This window comes from Amblyraja radiata, chromosome 8 (genome assembly GCF_010909765.2).
Source record: "Amblyraja radiata isolate CabotCenter1 chromosome 8, sAmbRad1.1.pri, whole genome shotgun sequence".
Taxonomy (NCBI): domain Eukaryota; kingdom Metazoa; phylum Chordata; class Chondrichthyes; order Rajiformes; family Rajidae; genus Amblyraja; species Amblyraja radiata.
In genome coordinates, this window is record NC_045963.1 from 42577309 (window position 1) to 42598513 (window position 21205).

At 44.1% G+C, this 21205-nt stretch overlaps 1 protein-coding gene across 11 annotated transcripts in view; it reads left to right on the forward strand.

Annotated features, from left to right (window-relative positions):
• afdn (afadin, adherens junction formation factor) overlaps window positions 1–21205 on the forward strand; it is a 207932-nt gene that overhangs the window by 136841 nt on the left and 49886 nt on the right. For all 11 annotated transcript variants that reach the window (XM_033025695.1, XM_033025702.1, XM_033025694.1 and 8 more), the window contains 4 exons: window positions 1874–2139; window positions 4766–4909; window positions 6863–7061; window positions 9552–9655. In XM_033025695.1, the coding sequence (XP_032881586.1) occupies window positions 1874–2139; window positions 4766–4909; window positions 6863–7061; window positions 9552–9655 (713 nt within the window). The remainder of the gene's footprint in view (window positions 1–1873; window positions 2140–4765; window positions 4910–6862; window positions 7062–9551; window positions 9656–21205) is intronic.

Sequence of the window (21205 nt, forward strand, 5' to 3'; positions counted from 1 at the left end):
TGTCATTTCAAGGTACAATTATCAAAACAAATCTGCATAAAGGGTGTGCTGCCCCCTTTTACCCCCTGGACCCCCATCTCTCTTCCTCTTTCAGTTTTTTCCTGTCTCATGACAGATGACTACAGAGATCAGTGCCACAGGCTTGTAGTCATTAAGACCAGCAATCCTTGTCTTTTTGGGTTCAGGGACAATAGTGGAGACTTTGAAGCACGCAGGGACAGTACAGGTTTGCAGGGACTGGTTGAAAAGCAAAGTTTTCCATTATCATGGTTTCAGATTGAACAACTAAGAGATGAGAAAATGGACCATCAGTGCTCTATTGAAGTATGAATATAGATAAGTTAACCATCTTGCATGTAATTATTATGTAGTTTAGTGTCGTTCTGTGCAACCTGGACTAATGAATTGACTGATCACCTCAGATTTCCCTGAAAATCATTGTCTGTACATCAGAGCACACTAGTAACACAATGGAAAACAAGGTCTCAACTCCAATTTCCAATGGCATTTGGCAATAATTTGAGCTATATCAATGGTTCATAACTTCGAAGGAACTTTGAGTTGAAAGTTGATTTTTCTGCTGTGTTCTTTGTACCAGGGGTGTGCAAAACATGATTTTCAATCAAATCTGAGACGGTGAGCAGCCAACCTTCTTACTTCCTTTTATTTGGAACAGAATCAAACACCAAGCAATTTATATACATCTCCGATAAACCATCAATGTTTGCTGGATTTTGGTCATGGTGGAAAATGGGATTTTTGGACCTTAAGTCCTTGAAAAGTCCTTGAATTTATAGCTGTTCCAAGTGTACGAACCCTGTATTATAGTAAAATTATTACTGTACTTATTTACCAGACACATTTTTAAATTTTTGTTGAACATTTTAGAATTTGTATATTTGTAAGGTTTAAAGGACTTATTATCTGCTTGAAATCAACCATATTGACAATGTGTTGATTGAATGATTCAGAAGTTACAAATACTTTTTTTTTCTTCTTTTTTTTTTTAAGTTTGTAACTGAATCTGCAAATAGAAAAATGCTGATTTTCCTCAACTTGGCAACCGTTCAGTCTTTATTTAAAAAATATGCAAGTTTTACTTTGGGCCCCCTTTTCAAGAAGTAATTGATGACCACTTAGGAGTGGTTTAAGCTTGTTCCAAATAAAAGGGCTTTTGAGTTTATTTGATAAGGAGAAAGTGATGCAAGATGCAGAGTTTTCCCTAGTTGGAATATTACATTGCGGGCCACTATTTCATAATAAGGTGCCTACACTCAGCGCACATGTGAAGAATTTTATTCACCCAGAAGATGGTAAATCTTTGGGATTGTCTACTCTGGAAATCTACAGCATCTAGGCTTTGTACAAGATTGAGAGATTTTTTAATAATTAAAGAACTGAGGAATCTGGGATTAATCAAGAAAGAGATGTTGAAGTAAAAGATTAGCCTTAATTTAGTTAACCATCAAGTGGGCACGAGGAGCCAAATCTGCTACTATTTCTTGTTTGTTGCTCCTATGAATTGCTTGGTATATCTACTTTAATAACAATGGCACCAGTGTTTCCTCGGGAATTGACATTAATCAATATGGGGAGAGATAAAGTCCATGCTAAATTTTGTTGGTTCCTCAGTAGTTCAACAATGTGTAATCATTGTTCTACTGGCTGCAAAATATAGGCAAATGTTGTCGAAAGGTGATCTTATCACCAAGCTTACTGGGAGTGGGGGGAGAGGATGATCCACAGGAAATTTAACAAAGACATTTTATTTCTAAACTGAAAAATATTTTAACATGAAAATATATTTTATAATTTAAGCGTTTTATTGAGCTTTTCTTTGTGATTTATTGATCCATTTCTTTTAATTTTCCAGATGATGTCTTGCATACATTGACTGGAGCAATGTCTTTGCTTCGTCGGTGTCGTGTGAATGCTGCTCTTACTATCCAGTTGTTCTCTCAGCTCTTTCATTTTATCAATATGTGGCTGTTCAATAAACTGGTCACCGAGCCAGACTCGTGCCTCTGTTCACACTATTGGGGAGCTATCATCCGTCAACAGCTTGGCCACATAGAAGCTTGGGCTGAGAAACAAGGTTTGGAACTGGCTGCAGATTGTCACCTTAGCAGAATAGTACAGGTCAGTTACTGGGCATGCACAATTCTAAATAGAAAGCCCGAGTGTTATGCTGTTCCTTACCAGTTCCAATATCTAATGCCATGCAATGAATATTTCATGCATGTGTCATAAATGAACTAAATGGTGAATTTGTTATTGAAGCGCTATGACCAAATGATTACCTATTTTTCAACCTGTTTAATGATGTGATTTTGAGAAAGAGGAATAAATGTACAACAAATTGTTACATGAACCAACTGTGGTAGAATTAAATTAAACATTTGTGATCTGAGAGTCGTATATTTATGATTTTTAACACGTTCATACTCAACTGTTGCCGCAAACCTGTGTTGTTTCATTGAGGTGAACCTTTGAAAATGTTTGTAATAATTAGATACTTTGAATATTGACAACATTAGACAGCATTGTCCTAAATGATAACGGCTTGTAGGTCAACTAGTTTATTTTTACCAGACCAATTTGTGACAGTATTAAACATTATTACTTTACTTTACTATTTTTTTGCACTGCTAAAAATATCAGTTAATAAGTTTCACTTGACCTGTTTGGAAATGTTCTTTGGTGCATGATTTGGGGGGGAAGTACATGAGAAGGAAACTTCATTTCATTTGCAGTATTCAAACATCTGTCAGTTTCACTACCAATTCACATCAGATGTCAGTCAGCAGCTGAGAGATCTGCCTTCTGCCTTAGATGCCTAGCCACTGAAATGTGACATGCAGCGTTATCCTTACTTAGCCATAAAGTTTATGCACTAACATTTAATTTATGATTCATAATGGCACCAACATGTAAAGAGCATTTTAAGTACTCCTTGAGAGCAACAGGATTTTTCTTGTCAAAGGTCATCACTTTCATATATCAATTCTGGCATATCATATGCTATAATCACTGATGCTGTGGTAATAGCTTGTTTGCAGTGATTCATTTGATGTCATGTACAGGAATTTTGGTTTCCCTAAACTTCCAAATTAGAGACTGATCAGAAAAATAAACCCATGGGATTAAAGGGTCAATTTACTTCAATTATGGGCTAATTGGTCAGAGACAAAATGTATTGCCCTGCAAATGTTTTAGCAACTAATGGAAGGTTGTTTGTAATGACGTTGACACTGCTTTGTGAAAAATGTCTTGCTTTCATGGTATAGAGAAGAAAGGTACGGAAGAGACTTCCGAGAACATTGTCAGGGCAAGGGAAAGTTAATTACGAGAAAAAGTAGTTTTCACTGGGATTGTTTTCTTCAGGACAAGGCAGGATATGGGGAGATTTAATCAATGTATATAATATAAAAGTCCTGGACGCAATGAATAGGAAGGACTTGTTTCCTTTTGCAGAAAACAATAAGCAGGGAATATAGATTTTAGAAGAATGGTAATTGGATTACATGCAAATGAAGGAAACACCCTTTTTTTCTATTTAAAGAGGGGTAGGGATTTGTTATTTACAACTGGAAAGAATCCCCTTCATATTTTAAATACGTGGATGTGCCGTAAACTACAGTGTTGCAGATCAGGAGCTCTATAAGACCGGGTTAATAGAAAGCCCTTTTCCAACTGGGTGTGACAGGCCATTTGCTTGCCCTCTCATTAAAAAAATTCTAATTCTGATTTGACCCTCAGCTGAACCTACCTGCACAGCCTCTGCATCAATATCTGGTTTGCTTTGGCTTTTCCATTAATAGTTAACATTTACTTAGCATTTTATAAGAATCGGGCTATGTATAAAAGGATGGTCGTTCCCTCTTCTCCCCTATCCCATCGGACAAACGGTATAGAAGTGTGAAAACGCACACCTCCAGATTCAGGGACATCTTCTTCCCAGCTTTTATCAGGCAACTGAATCATCATATCACAACCAGAGAGCAGCCCTGAACTACTATCTACCTCATTGGTGACCCATGGACTATCTTTGATCGAACTGTAATGGATTTGATTGTAATCATGTATTGTCTTTCCGCTGACTGGATAGCACGCAACAAAAGCTTTTCACTGTACCACTATTGTCACGTGACAAACTAAACTGAACTGAAGGGTACTCTATTTCCTTAAACAGTTCATTAGAGATGATTGTCTTGTGATTATTAATACAAACACCCTTTTTTTGAATTGTTCCATACTGACAATTGAGTTTTCTTAATCCCCTTGTTGGGCCCTCAGTTCATCCTGTAACTTTCCACAAAGCATAGGAAATGATTTTTTTTTAAACAAAGAAAGGCTATCCTCCAAATAGAAATCAGTCCAGGGTCAAGTAAATCATTGCTAGCAGTGATGTGGGTTTTAGTGATACTACTGTCGTTTTTAAAATGTACCTGCATGATCAAAACTATGAAGCAGTTCATAAACACATTTTAATTTCAAGTATCAGTAATAACAGTGGGTAAGTGTGCCAGTGTTGAAGTATACTGTCTATATCAAAGTGGCAGAACAATAAAATAAGAAACTATGTAATATTAACCGGAAGTATTCTTGGTCTTCCTTCTGCAATTTACAGTTTTTAGTCTGTATTTTGTGGTTTGAATTTAGTTTATCTTACCTATTGAATGTTTGCAGAGAGAATCCCATCATAATGGAGAATATTGAATATAAATTTTGTTGCATATGTCTGAACTTGTACATTCCATTTTAGGCAACTACATTACTAACGATGGACAAGTATTTGGCAGAGGATGTTTCAACCATCAACAATACTTGTTTTAAGTTGAATTCATTGCAGCTGCAAGCATTACTTCAAAGTTATCATTGTGCACAGGATGAACCCTATATCCCTCAGGTAACTAAATTTCTCAATAACAATATTTTCATTTTGAGATTGCATTTTAAGTCCTAATATGGATCTAACAGCATTGTTTGACAGTAAAAGCTCTTGACAGATTTACATAGTTTGATGAATGGAAGTGCCAATGATAGTTGTATTGCCTCTGATTCGGAATATTGTTGATTTAGATCTCATTTTAGACATAGAGCGTACAATACAGACTAATGCACCAATGCATACTGAACATTCATGTAAAAGGTCTTTGGAGGGATAGTCAGTGAGTCCCTGGGTTTGTGAAAAAGGTCACATTAACACTACTCAAAATAAGAGTAGGAGCAATGTATGACCAGGCCTGAATTTGTCACCCAACCAATGTAGTCGCAAACAGGTTTAGTCACTTATTTCACTTTTGTTTAGGGGCTCTTGTCCATTGTCAGCTTTGTTTCATTTGTTATAGCAGTGTGCTTCAGAAGTCCTTTGTTGTCCATTGTAAAGTGCATCGGGTTAACCCTGGGTAGTGATATGCAGGTTTTTAAGTGAAACTTTGGAGAGTTGGTAGCAGAGGTAGAACGTTGGTAGCTTACACCAAATTGTTATTCCCATTATCATATATCTGTACACTGTGGATGGCTCAATTGTAATCATGTATAGTCTTTCCGCTGACTGGGTAACATGCAACAACAGCTTTTGACTGTCCACAAAAATGCTGGAGAAACTCAGCGGGTGCAGCTGCATCTATGGAGCGAAGGAAATAGGCGACGTTTCGGGCCGAAACCCTTCCTCAGTCTGAAGAAGCGTTTCGGCCCGAAACGTCGCCTGTTTCCTTCGCTCCATAGATGCTGCTGCACCCGCTGAGTTTCTCCAGCATTTTTGTGTACCTTCGATCTTCCAGCATCTGCAGTTCCTTCTTGAACAGCTTTTGACTGTCCCTTGGTACACGTGACAATAAACTAAACTAAACTAAAGAAAAATAAATATAAAGTAGTACTGCTTGAAGAAGGGTTCTGACCCGAAACGTCAGCTATCCATGTCCTCCGCTAAGTTACTTCAGCACTTTGTGTTCCGCACCTTAATCCTGCAATTCTCTATGTCCCTAGAGTACTTTACTCTTGGGACATAGTAAGAGTAATCTCTTGCATAAAACACTGTGGCCTGACATATAAAACAGATTGTAAATCATCCAAAAGGTTTCTAAAAAATACATATTTTTGAAATACATATTTCAAGATTGACCTGGAACCTAACCACTGAAAAGCTAGAGTATATATCTATAATATATATATAGAAGATATATCTTATGCTAAAACAAAACTGGCATGGTAGGGAATTTTGACTAAGTACTATCGGGTAAATGACCAACATGGAATCATTTGACTTTTTTTCTTCTGGTGGCTGAATAAATAAGATAAATTTAGCTCAAAATATTTGCACACCAAAATGAAAGCTTGTTTGTCTGAGTTTTTTTTTCCCCTTATTAATGTGAACTTTTGTGGGTTTCAAGCTTCATTTGGATGTTCACCATTTTAATTTACCCAAATGGAATCATATGCTAATGAGGTGACTCATTCATAGAGCGAGGAAGGGAAGTTAAGTGATATGGTAAATGGGAATTTTACATTTTAGTTTATTTCATGTTGGTAGAGTGGATTTTGGTGCACTGTATTTAATCAAGTATTATGAGGTTGATTATGCTTACCAAAAAAATCACATGTTATCAGTAATATCCCTGGTGTGTTTTCCATAATTGGGAGGGGTATAGGTGATGTGTGCTTTAAGCTCTATCAAGGCCTGTGAGGGAATTTACACTGATTAAAGTTTACAAACGTTCTCATTGTCCATTGCTTCACTCTTTGCAAATGAGTATTTATGATCAACTGGTACTTGACCAGCATCATTATGCTGTGCACAACACTTCTTTCTTTTGTTTGGTAATGTATCCTGACTAGCAATCAAATTTTGTTTTCGTAGGAGTTGATTGAAAATGTAGTGGCATTAGCTGAGAATACAGCTGATGAACTTGCTCGCAGTGATGGGAGAGAGGTACAGTTGGAAGAAGACCCTGACCTACAGCTACCTTTTCTGTTGCCTGAAGACGGATATTCCTGTGATGTTGTCAGGAACATTCCCAATGGCCTTCAAGAATTCTTGGAACCGCTCTGCCAGAGAGGTATTTTGCCCCATTTTTCCTCGCATCGTGAGGGAGACAGAAAATTCAATCTTTCATTGGTGTGCCCAATGCAAGCTTATTCAAAATGATCTGCCACATGCTAAAAATCTGCCCCAAATTATCTGCCACAGCCTGATGCCAGCAGTGGAGAAATGTTTGAATCTATTAAAGGAAATGGTAGAATGGCTCCTTCAAAATAATAATACATTTGAGCAGAGCCATTATTGATTTTATAAAAGGAAAACTGTGTTTAAGCACATTAAGCAACAGGATTGGGTAATGTTTAAAGAGCAACAGAAGATAACTAAAGAGACAATACGGGGAGAAAAGATGAGGTACGAAGGTAAGCCAGCCAAGAATATAAAGGAGGATAGTAAAAGCTTCTTTAGGTATGTGAAGAGGAAAAAATTAGTTAAGACCAAAGTTGGACCCTTGAAGACCGAAAAAGGTGAATTTATTATGGAGAACAAGGAAATGGCAGATGAGTTGAACAGGTAATTTGGATCCGTCTTCACTAAGGAGGACACAAACAACCTTCCTGATATAGTAGTGGCCAGAGGATCTGGGGCGACGGAGGAACTGAAGGAAATCCACATTAGGCAGGAAATGGTGTTGGGTAGACTGATGGGACTGAAGGCTGATAAATCCCCAGGGCTTGATGGTCTGCATCCCAGGGTACTTAAGGAAGTGGCTCTAGAAATTGTGGACGCATTGGTGATCATTTTCCAATGTTCTATAGACTCAGGATCAGTTCCTGTGGATTGGAGGATTATCCCACTTTTTAAGAAAGGCGGGAGAGAGAAAACAGGGAATTATATACCAGTTAGCCTGACATCGGTGGTGGGGAAGATGCTGGAGTCAATTATAAAAGATGAAATAGCTGCACATTTGGATGGCAGTAACAGGATCGGTCCGAGTCAGCATAGATTTACGAAGGGGAAATCATGCTTGACTAATCTTCTGGAATTTTTTGAGGATGTAACTAGGAAAATGGACAAGGGAGAGTCAGTAGATGTAGTGTGCCTGGACTTTCAGAAAGCATTTGATAAGGTCCCACATGGGAGATTAGTGGGCAAAATTAGGGCACATGGTATTGGGGATAGAGTGCTGACATGGATAGAAAATTGGTTGGCAGACAGGAAACAAAGAGGAGGGATTAACGGGTCCCTTTCAGAATGGCAGGCAGTGACTCGTGGGGTACCGCAAGGCTCGGTGCTGGGACAACAGCTATTTACAATATACATCAATGATTTGGATGAAGGGATTCAAAGTAACATTAGCAAATTTGCAGATGACACAAAGCTGGGTGGCAGTGTGAACTGTGATGAGGATGCTATGAGAATGCAGGGTGACTTGGACAGGTTGGGGGAGTGGGCAGATGCATGGCAGATGAAGTTTAATGTGGATAAATGTGAGGTTATCCACTTTGGTATCAAAAACAGGAAGGCAGATTACTATCTAAATGGCGTCAAGTTGGGAAAAGGGGAAGTACAACGGAATCTGGGGGTCCTTGTTCATCAGTCTATGAAAGTATGCATGCAGGTACAGCAGGCAGTGAAGAAAGCAAATGGCATGTTGGCCTTTATAACAAGAGGAGTCGAGTATAGGAGCAAAGAGGTCCTTCTGCAGTTGTACAGAGCCCTAGTGAGACCACACTTGGAGTATTGTGTGCAGTTTTGGTCCCCTAACTTGAGGAAGGACATTCTTGCTATTGAGGGAGTGCAGCGTAGGTTTACAAAGTTAATTCCCGGGATGGCGGGACTGCCATATGCTGAGAGAATGGAGAGGGCTGGGCTTGTACACTCTGGAGTTTAGAAGGATGAGAGGAGATCTTATTAAAACATATAAGATTGTTAAGGGTTTGGACACGCTAGAGGCAGGAAACATGTTCCCGATGTTGGGCGAGTCCAGAACCAGGGGCCACAGTTTAAGAATAAGGGGTAAGCCATTTACAACGGAGACGAGGGAACACTTTTTCTCACGGAGAGTTGTGAGTCTGTAGAATTCTCTGCCTCAGAGGGCGGTGGAGGCCGGTTCTCTGGATACTTTCAGCGAGAGTATCTCTTAAAGATAGCGGAGTCAGAGGATATGGGGAGAAGGCAGGAATGGGGTACTGATTGAGGATGATCACATTGAATGGCCGAATGGCCTACTCCTGCACCTATTGTATATTGTGTTTTTCAAATTGTGAGTTTTTCTGAGGTTGTATCTAGCAAAATAGGTAGGGATGACCAGTGATTGTGTAGTGCATTTAGATTTTAAGAATTCCTTTGAATAAAAAGACGGGCTGTGAGGGAAATTAGAATGCATGGGAATGAGGGTTAATATACTAACAGGCATTGAGGGGGGCTAACAGAAAAAAATAAACAGAATGGGTAATTTTCACAGTAAAAAGGCTGTAGCTTTTAGGATTCTGCAAGGGCTAGCACAGGTGCCTCACTTGTTTACAATATATTAATACCAACTTTTGAAATGGGTTCTTTATTGCAGGCTTCTGCAGACTAACGCCTCATTCACGATCACCTGGCACGTGGACGATTTATTTTGAGAGTGCTGACTTTGACTGCCTTTTTCCATCTGACAGTATTGAGTTGGTAAGTTTAGGTTTATTATTGTCACATGCGCCAAAGTACAGTGAATAGCTTTATTTTGCATGTTATCCAAACAGATAAGATGTACGAAACATAGACAATCAGTTCAAACTCAAGTACAATAGATAGAGCAAAGGAGAAGCCACTGAGTGCAGAATAAAAGCAGCTCAAAAGAGTAGACATTGTGTCTGATTACTGCAGTGTATTTGAAAGGATTTGGAACAAGCAAATATTGCATGTCTGCATTTTTATTGTAGTGCTAGACCTTTCCCCAAAGCAATAATCCACCACTCACCCGTTCCCCTAACGCAACCCTTTTCCACCACTCACCCATTGCCCCCAACGTAATCCGTTCCCCCAATGCAATATTGCACCACTCACCATAGCTCCCAACTGTACAAGGGCTGCTCATTTCGCCTTATTCACACTCCATTGTAAACAAAAAAATATTCAGTGTACTGTGACTTTAAGAAAAATGCATTTGCACCTGCTAGAGCTGGGAGGGCTACAATCCCATTGTGACGTCATTGGCAGCCTATGTAAATGAGATCCCATTGTGATTGGACGACTGAGATGCCATTGTGAGGTCATCACTGGAAGCTGCCAGAAAAATCTGAAAGCAGTCAGTTATTCTTCTCAAAGTTGGGTTTTTTCAAAACTTTGATCATTAATAACTTGTGAAATATAGCATTAAATCTAAAGGGGACCTGATTATGGTGTGGACGGGGAAATGTCAGCGCTAACGTGTATTGTTTTGGCGAAGATACAAAACACACACACACACAATCCATCCCCCTTGATATGATGTTAATATTATTAATTCAATTATTTTACCCCATCCCCCGCCCTACCCACTCACTGCGCAGGCACGGCTAGAGAGGGAGGGAAGGGGGCAGAGAGGGAAGGAGGGGGGCAGAGTGGGTGGGAGGGAGAGGGCAGAGAGAAAGGTAGGGGGCAAAGAGGGCAGAGTCAGGGAGAGGGCAAAGACGGAGAGGGCGTGGGTGGGCGAGTGTCGTCTCGAGGACTCCGAGCGAGGCAGCGGGCGGGCGCCGACCCGAGGACCAAGGACCGCGAGTTTGGCTACTCCTGTACAGGACCCGACTTCATCTCCGGGCTCGTTCTTTCTGCGTCTTTTGAATAACCAGGGGAGGGGTCGGAGGGGTGACGTCATTCGAAGCGCGTGGAAGATGGCGTCGAGCAGACCTATTGTGACGTAATCAGCGAGAGCTGCTCATTTAAATTAAAAGTCTTTTGATATTTTTAAACATTTTCAGTAAAAAGACGAGAAATAAAGCATGACATTTTCAGATAAGATGGGGAAAATGTCAACCGGAATATGTAAATATATTATCGTTACCGCGTACTTTTTTCCCGAAGATGTAAAAACACAAATATATGCACACATACAAGATCAGAGCTTTAATAGACACTAGACCAAGTGGGACCCGGGGGATGCGGCCTGTGGCGTCACATGCACACTAACCACCCCTCACACACACACACACACACACACACACACACACACACACACACACACACACACACACACACACACACACACACACACACACACACACACACTAACCACCGCACTTGATATTATATTAATATTATTCATTCGCTCCTTTTACCCCATCCCCCGCCCTATCCACTCACGCATAGCCCCCAAATCGCAGGCGCGGCTAGAGAGGGAGAGGGAGGGGGAGGGGGTTAGAGAGAGAGGGCAGAGAGAGAGAGAGAGAGAGAGAGAGAGAGCAGAAAGAGAGAGGGCAGTAGAAACATAGAAAATAGGTGCAGGAGTAGGCCATTCGGCCCTTCGAGCCTGCACCGCCATTCAATATGATCATGACTGATCATCCAACTCAGTATCCTGTACCTGGATCATCCAACTCAGTATCCTGTAGGGCAGACACAGAGGGAGAGGGCAGCGGGCGGACATGGACTCGAGGGAAGCCGTGGGCGGGCGTCGACCTGAGCAGCAGCCTCCCCACCAGGTGCCGGCGGGCATTGACCAAACGACTGCGAGTTGGGCCGCTTCAGTCCAGGGCCCGACTTCATCTCCGGCAACGCCTTTTGAATAACGGGCTGGGAAGTGTCGGGGGTGGGGGGGGTGACGTCACTCACAGTGCTTGGAAGACGGCGCCCAACAGACCCATTGTGACGTCATCAGCGAGAGCAGCTAGTTTAGATTCAAATTCTTTGGATATCTTTAAACATTTTCAGCATTAAGTTGAGAAATAAAGCATGAAATTTTCAGGTAAGTAGTTTTGGACTCGACGGGAAAAATGTCAACCGGAATATGTAAATATTTTATCATTGCCGCGTCGATTTTTCACAAAGATGTAATAATACAAAAACACGCACGCACACGCGCACACACAGTGTTTTAATAGTTACTAGACCAAATGGGACCCGTTGGGTCCCGTCCCCTCAAAGCGTAGTTACGGGTGGGGGAGGGCCGCCTGCAGCGTCGCACACACACACTAACCACCCCCCATACAGACACACTAACCACCCCCCTTGATATTATATGAATATTTTTAATTCGCTCCTTTTACCCCATCCACCGCCCTATCAACTCACACATAGCCCCCAACTCGCAGGCACGGCTAGGGAGGAAGAGGGAGGGGGGTAGAGAGAGAGAGAGAGAGAGAGGGGCAGGGCAGAGAGAGGGCAGAGGCAGGGGCAGAGAGGGCAGAGAGGAGACAGAGGCAGAGAGCGGGCAGAGGCAGGGGGTAGGAGGGAGCCGAGAGGGAGGAGGGGCAGAAGGGTGGGGCAGAGAGGGCAGGGAGGGGATGTAGACAGGACGGAGGGGGCAGAGACAGGGAGAGGGCGTGGGCGGGTGTCGGCTCGAGGACTCCCGAGCAAGGCGGCGGGTGGGCGTCGACCCGTGGACCGAGGACCGTGAGTTTGGCCGCTCCAGTACAGGGCCTGACCATCTCCGGGCTCGTTCTTTCTGCGTCTTTTGAATAACCGGGGGAGGGGTTGGGGGTGACGTAACTCGAAGTGAGTGGAAGTCCGCGCCGAGCAGACCCATTGTGACGTCATAAGCGAGAGTTGCTTGTTTAAATCCAAAGCCTTTTGACATTTTTATACAGTTTCAAGTCGAGAAATGAAGCATGACATTTTTCGCGTAGATGTAAAAACACACATACACACAATCACACTTTTAATTGTTACTAGACCAATTGCAGACCCGTTGGTTCCGCTCCTGCAACACAGCCGTAACCGTAGCCCCCACGGGAAGTGTGGGGGCAGAGAGTGAGCGGGGGGGGGGGGGGGGGAGAGAGTCAGGGGGTAGAGTTTATGGGGTGGGGGGGCGTCGTCACGGGAGGGCTGGTTCCCGAACGCAATACTCCCTCGCTCCTGGCTGCAGGCTCCAGGCAGGGCCCGAGTACGGGAGAGTATTCGTGGGGGGGGGGGGGGGGGGGGGTGACGTCACTCGCAGCGCAAGCATGAAGACAGCCGTTTCCGCCCCCCCCCCCCCCCCCCCCCAAAGTTTTTTCAGATTTTTGATCATTTTCATTAAAAACTCGAGAAATAAAGTATGAGTTTTTCAGATAAGGCGATTTCGGATCCAGGGGGAAAATCTCTACCGGAATATGTAAAAATTGTACCGTTAGCACTATAGTGGCAGATTATTATATCGTTCAAGAGATCGCTCCCTCTAGCCACTTAGGAGAAAACATGGGGTTTGGAGAATGTCATTTTACGCATGTGAGCTCTCCACCAGACTTTCCAAGTTTCTCGAAAGATAAATCTTCATAACACCATCTTTTAATTAATAGTTTCTTTATTGTTGAAGTAAAACAGTAAGATATTCATCCAACCTTCTTCTTTGACTTGTACACTTTAATCTTCGTCAAACTTCAGCATGTTGCTTTTAAACGTTAGAAAATTCCTCCTGGTCGAGTTATTCCTTCTACCATGCTCCTCTGAACTAAACTAAAAAGCTAACAGCTTCTGCGCAAGAAACACAGCAGCAAACACGCCTCCGACCAGGTAATAAATCCCACCCACATAATTACAGGCAGACTAAATTTAAAGGCAAGTGCAGAGCTGCCAAGTAGTACGGATTTTCCGTACTTTGTACGGAAATGCGATAAGAATACAGATGTTCGTATTTGCTTTGTAAAATACGGATTTTTTAAAAATCGGCCCGACTTCCTGTTTCATCTTGCTATTTAAAAAATGCAAGGATATAAAAAGTCATACTGCAACTCTAAAAATTATTGCAGATTGAATCTATTAGTATTTAAATTTCAAGAATCTGGTTGATTAGCTTTGTAAGCTTTGATCTGCCTGTCCCGCCCCAGGTTTAAACAGCAGTGTCAGTTTAGCGCTGTGGGTTCTAATTATAGTGCTGGAGCGCTATTGCTTTTACACATAGCGCTATGGGCTTTACACATAGCACTATGTCCACAGCTCTATGGGTCACAGACTGTTCGGGGAGGGAGAGGGAGGGAGGGAGGGAATAAGTGAGGGAGGGAGAAAAAAAGGAAGAAGTGAGGGAGGGAAAGGGGGAGGGAGGGAGTGAGATGGATGGAAAGAGAGGGAGGGAGAGGAAGGCTTCCAAAAGGGCTTCGACATCATCATCATCTGGCGCTAAAAGCAGGAAGCTGCCGTTCAAACAGAAGCATACAAAGAGATGGCAATTAATGCACTGTCAAATAAGGTCAATTGGTAGCAAAGTTATGCATTCTTGTACTCTTACATTGGTATGACCGCACATAAAAAACAATATTTTTTTTCAGCAAAATGGCACTGCGTAAAAATACTGATTTCCTCAGCAAAATACTGCCTTTATGGTACAGGTGCACAACCTTTTATCCGAAAGCCTTGGGACCAGACACTTGTCGGATTTCGGAATTTTTCGGATTTCCGAATGGAAGATTTTTAGCGTAGATTAGGTAGGTAGCGCGGGCGGCTTGAAAAGTCTGGAGCGGCTGCCTCCTCCCCGGAGACCGGGGAATCATTGTAAATCATTGCTTAAATGTTAGTCAGTTAGTTTGGAGGGATTTTATGTGGGGGGGGTGGGGGTGATGGGGGAAACTTTAATTCTTAGTCCCCTACCTGGTCAGAGAGGCGGGGAGCGGGCAATGCCTTACTGGGTCGCCGTGCAGTAAGCTCCGGAGCGCTGTGGCCGCCGACTCCCAACATCGCGGAGCTGGGGGCTGCGGGCGTCCGGCCGCGGGCGGCGCCGCTTGGAGCTCCGACCCCGGCAACTCTACCCCTGGCTGCGCGGCGCTCCAAATCCAGCGCCGCCCGCGGCCGGACGACCGCAGCCCCAGCTCCGCGATGTTGGGAGTCGGCGGCGTCGCAGCGCTGGTATACCAGCGCTGGCAATGCCTTACCGGGTGGCCGTGCGGTAAGCTCCGGAGCGCTGTGGCCGCCTACACACAACATGTTGGCGGCCACAGCGGTGCTGGGTCTGCGGGCGTCCGGCCGCAGGCCGCGATGGATTTGGAGCGCCGCGCAGCCAGGGGTAGAGTTGCCGGGGTCGGAGCTACAACCGGCGCCGCCCGCGGCCGGACGGAGCCCCCAGCTCCGCGATGTTGGGAGTCGGCGGCCACAGCGCTCCGGAGCTTACTGCACGGCGACCCGGTAAGGCATTGACCGCTCCCCGCCTCTCCGACCAGGTAGGGGACTAAGAATTAAAGTTTCCACCTTCACCCCCCCTTCACATAAAAGCCCTCCAAACTAACTGACTAACATTTAAGCAATGATTTACAGATGTTTAAGTGTCTCCCCGGTCTCCGGGGAGGAGGCAGCTGCAACAGTAGTACAGACCTGGGTTGACCGTGGGTCGTTTCGGGTCAAGTTTGGCGCCAAACGCGAGCTTTGGTGTGCAGACGACATCCTGGAAAAAATGGCCGGTTTTCGGAGTTTTTCGGTTTCCGGAACTCCGGATAAAAGGTTGTGTACTAGAACACTGAAATGCTCTGCAGCTCTGCAAATGCCATAATTATGACACACAAAATTAATAGAAACATAGAAACTAGGTGCAGGAGGAGGCCATTCGGCCCTTCAAGCCAGCACCGCCATTCATTGTGATCATGGCTGATTGTCCCCTATCAATAACCCGTGCCTGCCTTCTCCCCATATCCCTTGATTCCACTAGCCCCTAGAGCTCTATCTTAACTCTCTCTTAAATCCATCCAGTGACTTGGCCTCCACTGCCCTCCACTGCCCTCTGTGGTAGGGAATTCCATAAATTCACAACTCTCTGGGTGAAAAAGTTTTTGCTCACTTCAGTCTTAAATGACCTCCCCTTTATTCTAAGACTGTGGCCCCTGGTTCTGGATTTGCTCAACATTGGGAACATTTTTCCTGCATCTAGTCCAGTCCTTTTATAATTTTATATGTTTCTATAAGATCCCTCCTCATCCTTCTAAACTCCAGTGAATACAAGCCTAGTCTTTTCAATCTTTCCTCATATGACAGTCCCGCCATCCCAGGGATCAATCTCGTGAACCTACGCTGCACTACTTCAATCATAAGGATGCCCTTCCTCAAATTAGGAGACCAAAACTGTACACAATACTCCAAATGTGGTCTCACCAGAGCCCTATACAACTGCAGAAGAACCTCTTTACTCCTATACTGAAATCCTCTTGTTATGAAGGCCAACATTCCATTAGCTTTCTTCACTGCCTGCTGTACCTGTAAGCCAACTTTCAGCGACCGGTGTACAAGGACGCCCAGGTCTCGCTGCACCTCCCCCTTACCTGACCTAACCCCATTGAGATAATAATCTGCCCCCTTGTTTTTGCCGCCAAAGTGGATAACCTCACATTTATCTATATTATACTGTATCTGCCACGCATCTGCCCACTCACTCAACCTGTCCAGGTCACCCTGCAACCTCCTAACATCTTCACAGCTCACACTACCACTCAGCTTTGTGTCATCCGCAAACTTGCTAGTGTTGCTCCTAATTCCCTCTTCCAAATCATTAATATATATGGTAAACGATTGCGACCCCAACACCGAGCCTTGCAGCACTCCACTCACCACTGCCTGCCATTCTGAAAAGGACCCGTTCCCTCCTACTCTTTGCTTCCGGTCTGCCAGCCAATTTTAAGCCAAATGGCCACTACAAGCGCGTCGTTTTTTCGAGAAGATGTGATTATACACAAACAAATAAACACACGAACAAATACACGCACATAGAAGATCAGACTTTTAATAGGTACTAGACCAAGTGCAGACCCGTTGGGTCTGTTTCCCCAACGGCGTTTGCGGGGGGGGGGGGGGGGTTGAGAAGAGGGAAGGGAGGGGAGAGGAGGAGGAGGAAACGGGATAGATTTGGGAGGGAAAGGAGAGCGAGGTAGGGGTTGAGAGATGGGAAGAGAGATGTCGGGGAGGGGGGATGGGGAAGATGGGGAGGAGGGAGAGGGGTGGGGGAGAGAGGGGAAAGAGTGGGGAGGGAGAGTGGAGGGGAAGGGGGAGAGAAGTGGAAGAGTGGGGAGGGAGGGAGGGGTAGGGAGAGTGATGTACCTGCCTTCTCTCCATACCCCTTGATCCCTTTAGCCAACGCAGCCGTTCCCTACCCGTAGCCCCCCTTGGGGGGGGAGGCGGCATCACACACACTAACCACCCCCACACACAGAGTTGGAAAAGTGTATAAACACCGTTCCCTACCTGTAGCCCCCAGCGGAGACGTGGTCGTCGAAGTCGGGTCCCGGCCGTCTTAAAATAGCGTATCTTGAAGTCGTCAAAGTCGGGTCCGTCTCGGCAAGGGGGGGGGGGGGGGGGAGGGGTGGCGGGGCGGCATCGCACACACGAAGCATCCCCACACACAGAGCCTTAAAAGTGTAATGCCCCAACGCAGCGGTTGCCTACCCGCAGCCCCCACGGGAGACGTGGTCCTCGAAGTAGAGCCGTTCCCGAAAGGCCGTTTTTAAATGGCGTCGCTTGAGGTTGTGCTGCGGGCGCCAGCAGCCGTTATGGTCGCTGGCCAGCAGGATGCGACAAAATGAGTGAGTGGGGCGGGGGGGGGGGTGAAGGTTTTAATGAAAAAAATGGACATAAACATAACGAAATGTAATGAGGAGTGGATAGCTGGAAGGGAAAGTGAAATGTCTACCGAAATGGCTGCTTGTATGGGTGAGAAGCCAGTTTTTATTTGAAAAACTGGGGGGGGGGAGGAGGCATTACACTTTTGCGTTGGGGTGCAGGCTTGAAGGGCCGAATGGCCTACTCCTGCACCTATTTTTCTATGTTTCTATGTTTCAAACCACGAGCAACCAAGTCCATCAGGCATTGAAAAGCATGAGCGGTGTTTTTAAGTCCAAAAGGCATCTGCAGCCACTCAAACAGGCCAAACGGAGTAATGATTGCAGTCTTGGGCACATCATCGGGGTGGATGGGTATCTGATGGTAGCCACGCACCAGATCGACCTTTGAAAATATGGTAGCGCCATCCAAATGAGCCGTGAAATCCTGGATATGCTGGACCGGGTAGTGATCAGCGGTTGTGACGGTATTCAGGTGGCGATAATCCCCACATGGCCGCCATCCCCCAGATGACTTAGGAACCGTATGAAGTGGGGAAGCCCAAGGGCTGTCGGAACATCGCACAATCCCCATGTCCTCCATCTGTTGGAACTCCTCTTGCGCTAACTTGTCGGGCGGGAGGCGGCATGCCCTAGCATGCAGTGGAGGGCCAGTGGTGAGGCTGTGATGCACCACCCCATGCTTAGGAGCAGCCGAATGGAATCGCGGGATCAGGATCTCCGGGAACTCCGCCAGGATCGGGGCATAGGCTCGAGCCGCGCTATCATGGTGGCTGAGCCCGAAAGTGTGCAGCAGCAACGCCTTCAGGGCTTCGTACTTGCCAACGGCAGGCGGATTCTGCAGGAACTGCAGCAACTGTGATGCCGTCTCCTGGGTGAGAGCGCCCAACACTTTTAAGTGGTGAAAGTTCTGACATCCCAGGAATCAGTCTGGTGAACCTTCTCTGTACTCCCTCTCTATGGCAACGATGTCTTTGAGCATTGGGCATTGTGACATCACACGATGGAACGTTCACCATTGGCTGGGGCTCCTGCATAGGCATATGTAAATGATTCCATTCCGATTGGACATATGTGAAGATTGGGCATTGTGACATCACACGATGGAACGTTCAGCAGGGGCTGGGGCTGGTGAAGGTTCTGTGGGTGTGAAGCCAGTTTAGTTTTGAAATATTGGGGGGGGGAGGGGGGGGTTAGGATTTGATTAAAAACGTACACTTAAACACGTCGAAATGTAATGAGGAACGGATACTTAGAAAGAAAAGTGAAATCTCTATCCAAAATGGAAAAGATGTCGGCGATTCAGCGTTCCCCCTTATCCTTAAACTTTGACCCCTTGTTCTGGTCTTCCCCAACATCGGGAACAATCTTCCTGCATCTAGCCTGTCCAACTCCTTAAGAATTTTAAACGTCTCTATAAGATACCCCCTCAATCTTCTAAAATCTAGTGAGTACAAGGCGAGTCTATCCAGTCTTTCTTCATATGAAAGTTCTGACATAACAGGAATCAGCCTGGTGAACCTTCTCTGTACTCCCTCTCTATGGCAACAATGCCTTTGAGCATTGGGCATTGTGACATCACACGATGGAACGTTCACCATTGGCTAGGGCTCCTGCATAGGCATATGTAAATGGATCCATTCCGATTGGACATATGTGAAGATTGGGCATTGTGACATCACACGATGGAACGTTCAGCAGGGGCTGGTGCTGAGCTGAAGGTCTATGAGTGAGAAGCCAGTTTAGTTTTGAAATATTGGGGGGGGGGGGGGAAGGATTTGATTAAAAACGTGTACTTAAACACGACGGAATGTAATGAGGAGCGGATACTTAGAAAGAAAAGTGAAATCTCTACCGAAATGGAAAAGATGTCGGCGATTCTGCGTCCAGTTTCGGAGTTGCAGGGAATCAATGGAAGAAATGTGACAGCCGGACGGAGTTCCGTTTCGGAATTTTGGGCGAGAGTTTTATATATTAATAGATAGATATGATATGATAGATGGTGGAAGTGTACCTTTTGCAACAAGAAGTTGAAAACTTGTGGCATGCGCAGATAAATCAGAATCATGCAAGTTTAATTTTCCTAAAAACTATTTTAAATCATTAATGACAATATATCTGAACATTCAAAGTCTAGTGGAAAATTTGGTTTATTTTCAACAAAAACATTTTTTTACTTTACCTGATACATTTCTATCTTACCTTCCACATTTTTCCTTGTAGTTTGCATTTAAGGTGCTCTCAAAATGCACTACAAATGTAAAAATACCATATTACTTCTGGCCTCAGATTTTCAGGGAATTTTGGAGTACTGATTTTAATATTGTAGATGTTTAACTGGTCATGTCAAAACTTCAGGTTTTAAAAAATATTTTTGTATATCTTTATTTTAATGAAACATTTTCCTTTTTCTATCTCAGTACATAATCAATTATTTTAATGTTTTGTCCATCATTTGATATGATCAGGTGTGTGATGATGATTTTTTTTTTTAGACAGTCTAAATGTTAGATCTGTGGCTATACAATTAATATGTTCAGTGAAACCTATGTACCTTTGAATGTAATCATTTAATTCTCAGTCTGCTCACCTGATGTTTCATGAATATGCATACTCTGTGGTCTTGAGTCATTGGTTTAAATCAACTTTCTTTGCTTTATGAAGAATTCAAAGCCACTGTAAACGCTTTGTATTCAATGGATTTTTGACTGAATTGTATTCCTTTCCCTAATTTGAGCATTACTTGAATGAAGCAATTGCAACTTCATTTCAATTAATTCCATTCATCACTACTTCAGATTTAATTGAAGTCTAAGGCTTCTTTTTGTTGTATCTGAAGACAAGATAACAAGAGGTTGACCGATTCTACCAATATACTCTGCCGCAAGCCTTTTTTTTTAATGAATCTCAGCAAGGAGGCCATCTGTTTTGTAATGAGACCAATACACAGAAGTTGACAACTCATAGTCGTTTATTGAAATACATGCGGAGGTAACATTAGATGCTATCGTCTCCGAGCTCAGCATCGAAACTAACCGCAAGCTTGTGTGGTCACCAGTGTCAGTGGTCTGGTTATACTGAAGATCCAGACTGGACTGTATGTGGAATGTGTAGCATGCATAACATGTGTAGTGATAGATATAATACAGGTAGGCTAATATAGTTGATCTACATCCTTCCTCTTAAAGAATAATTAAGCTGTGATAAAATGTGGATATAATAGTTAAATGTTGTAATAGAAAACTAGTATTAGTACACACCATGACATGTACGTGTGGGAGACTATATATGGTACTGAATATATGGCACCTATCAACGTAACAGACAGCATATCCTGCCTGTGAGTGAACCAGCACCATCTCCGTATTATCCCTACTGCACAAGTATACTTACTTCCTCATCCAACGACCCTGGCCCGATCATACCACCGTTGCCTGCTGCTCCTGATCCTATCGCCTTGCCCAAATGCGCTGCGACTTCTTCCACTGTGCGCATGGGATAGTGTGGTCGTTTAATAGCATTGTTTAAATCTTTA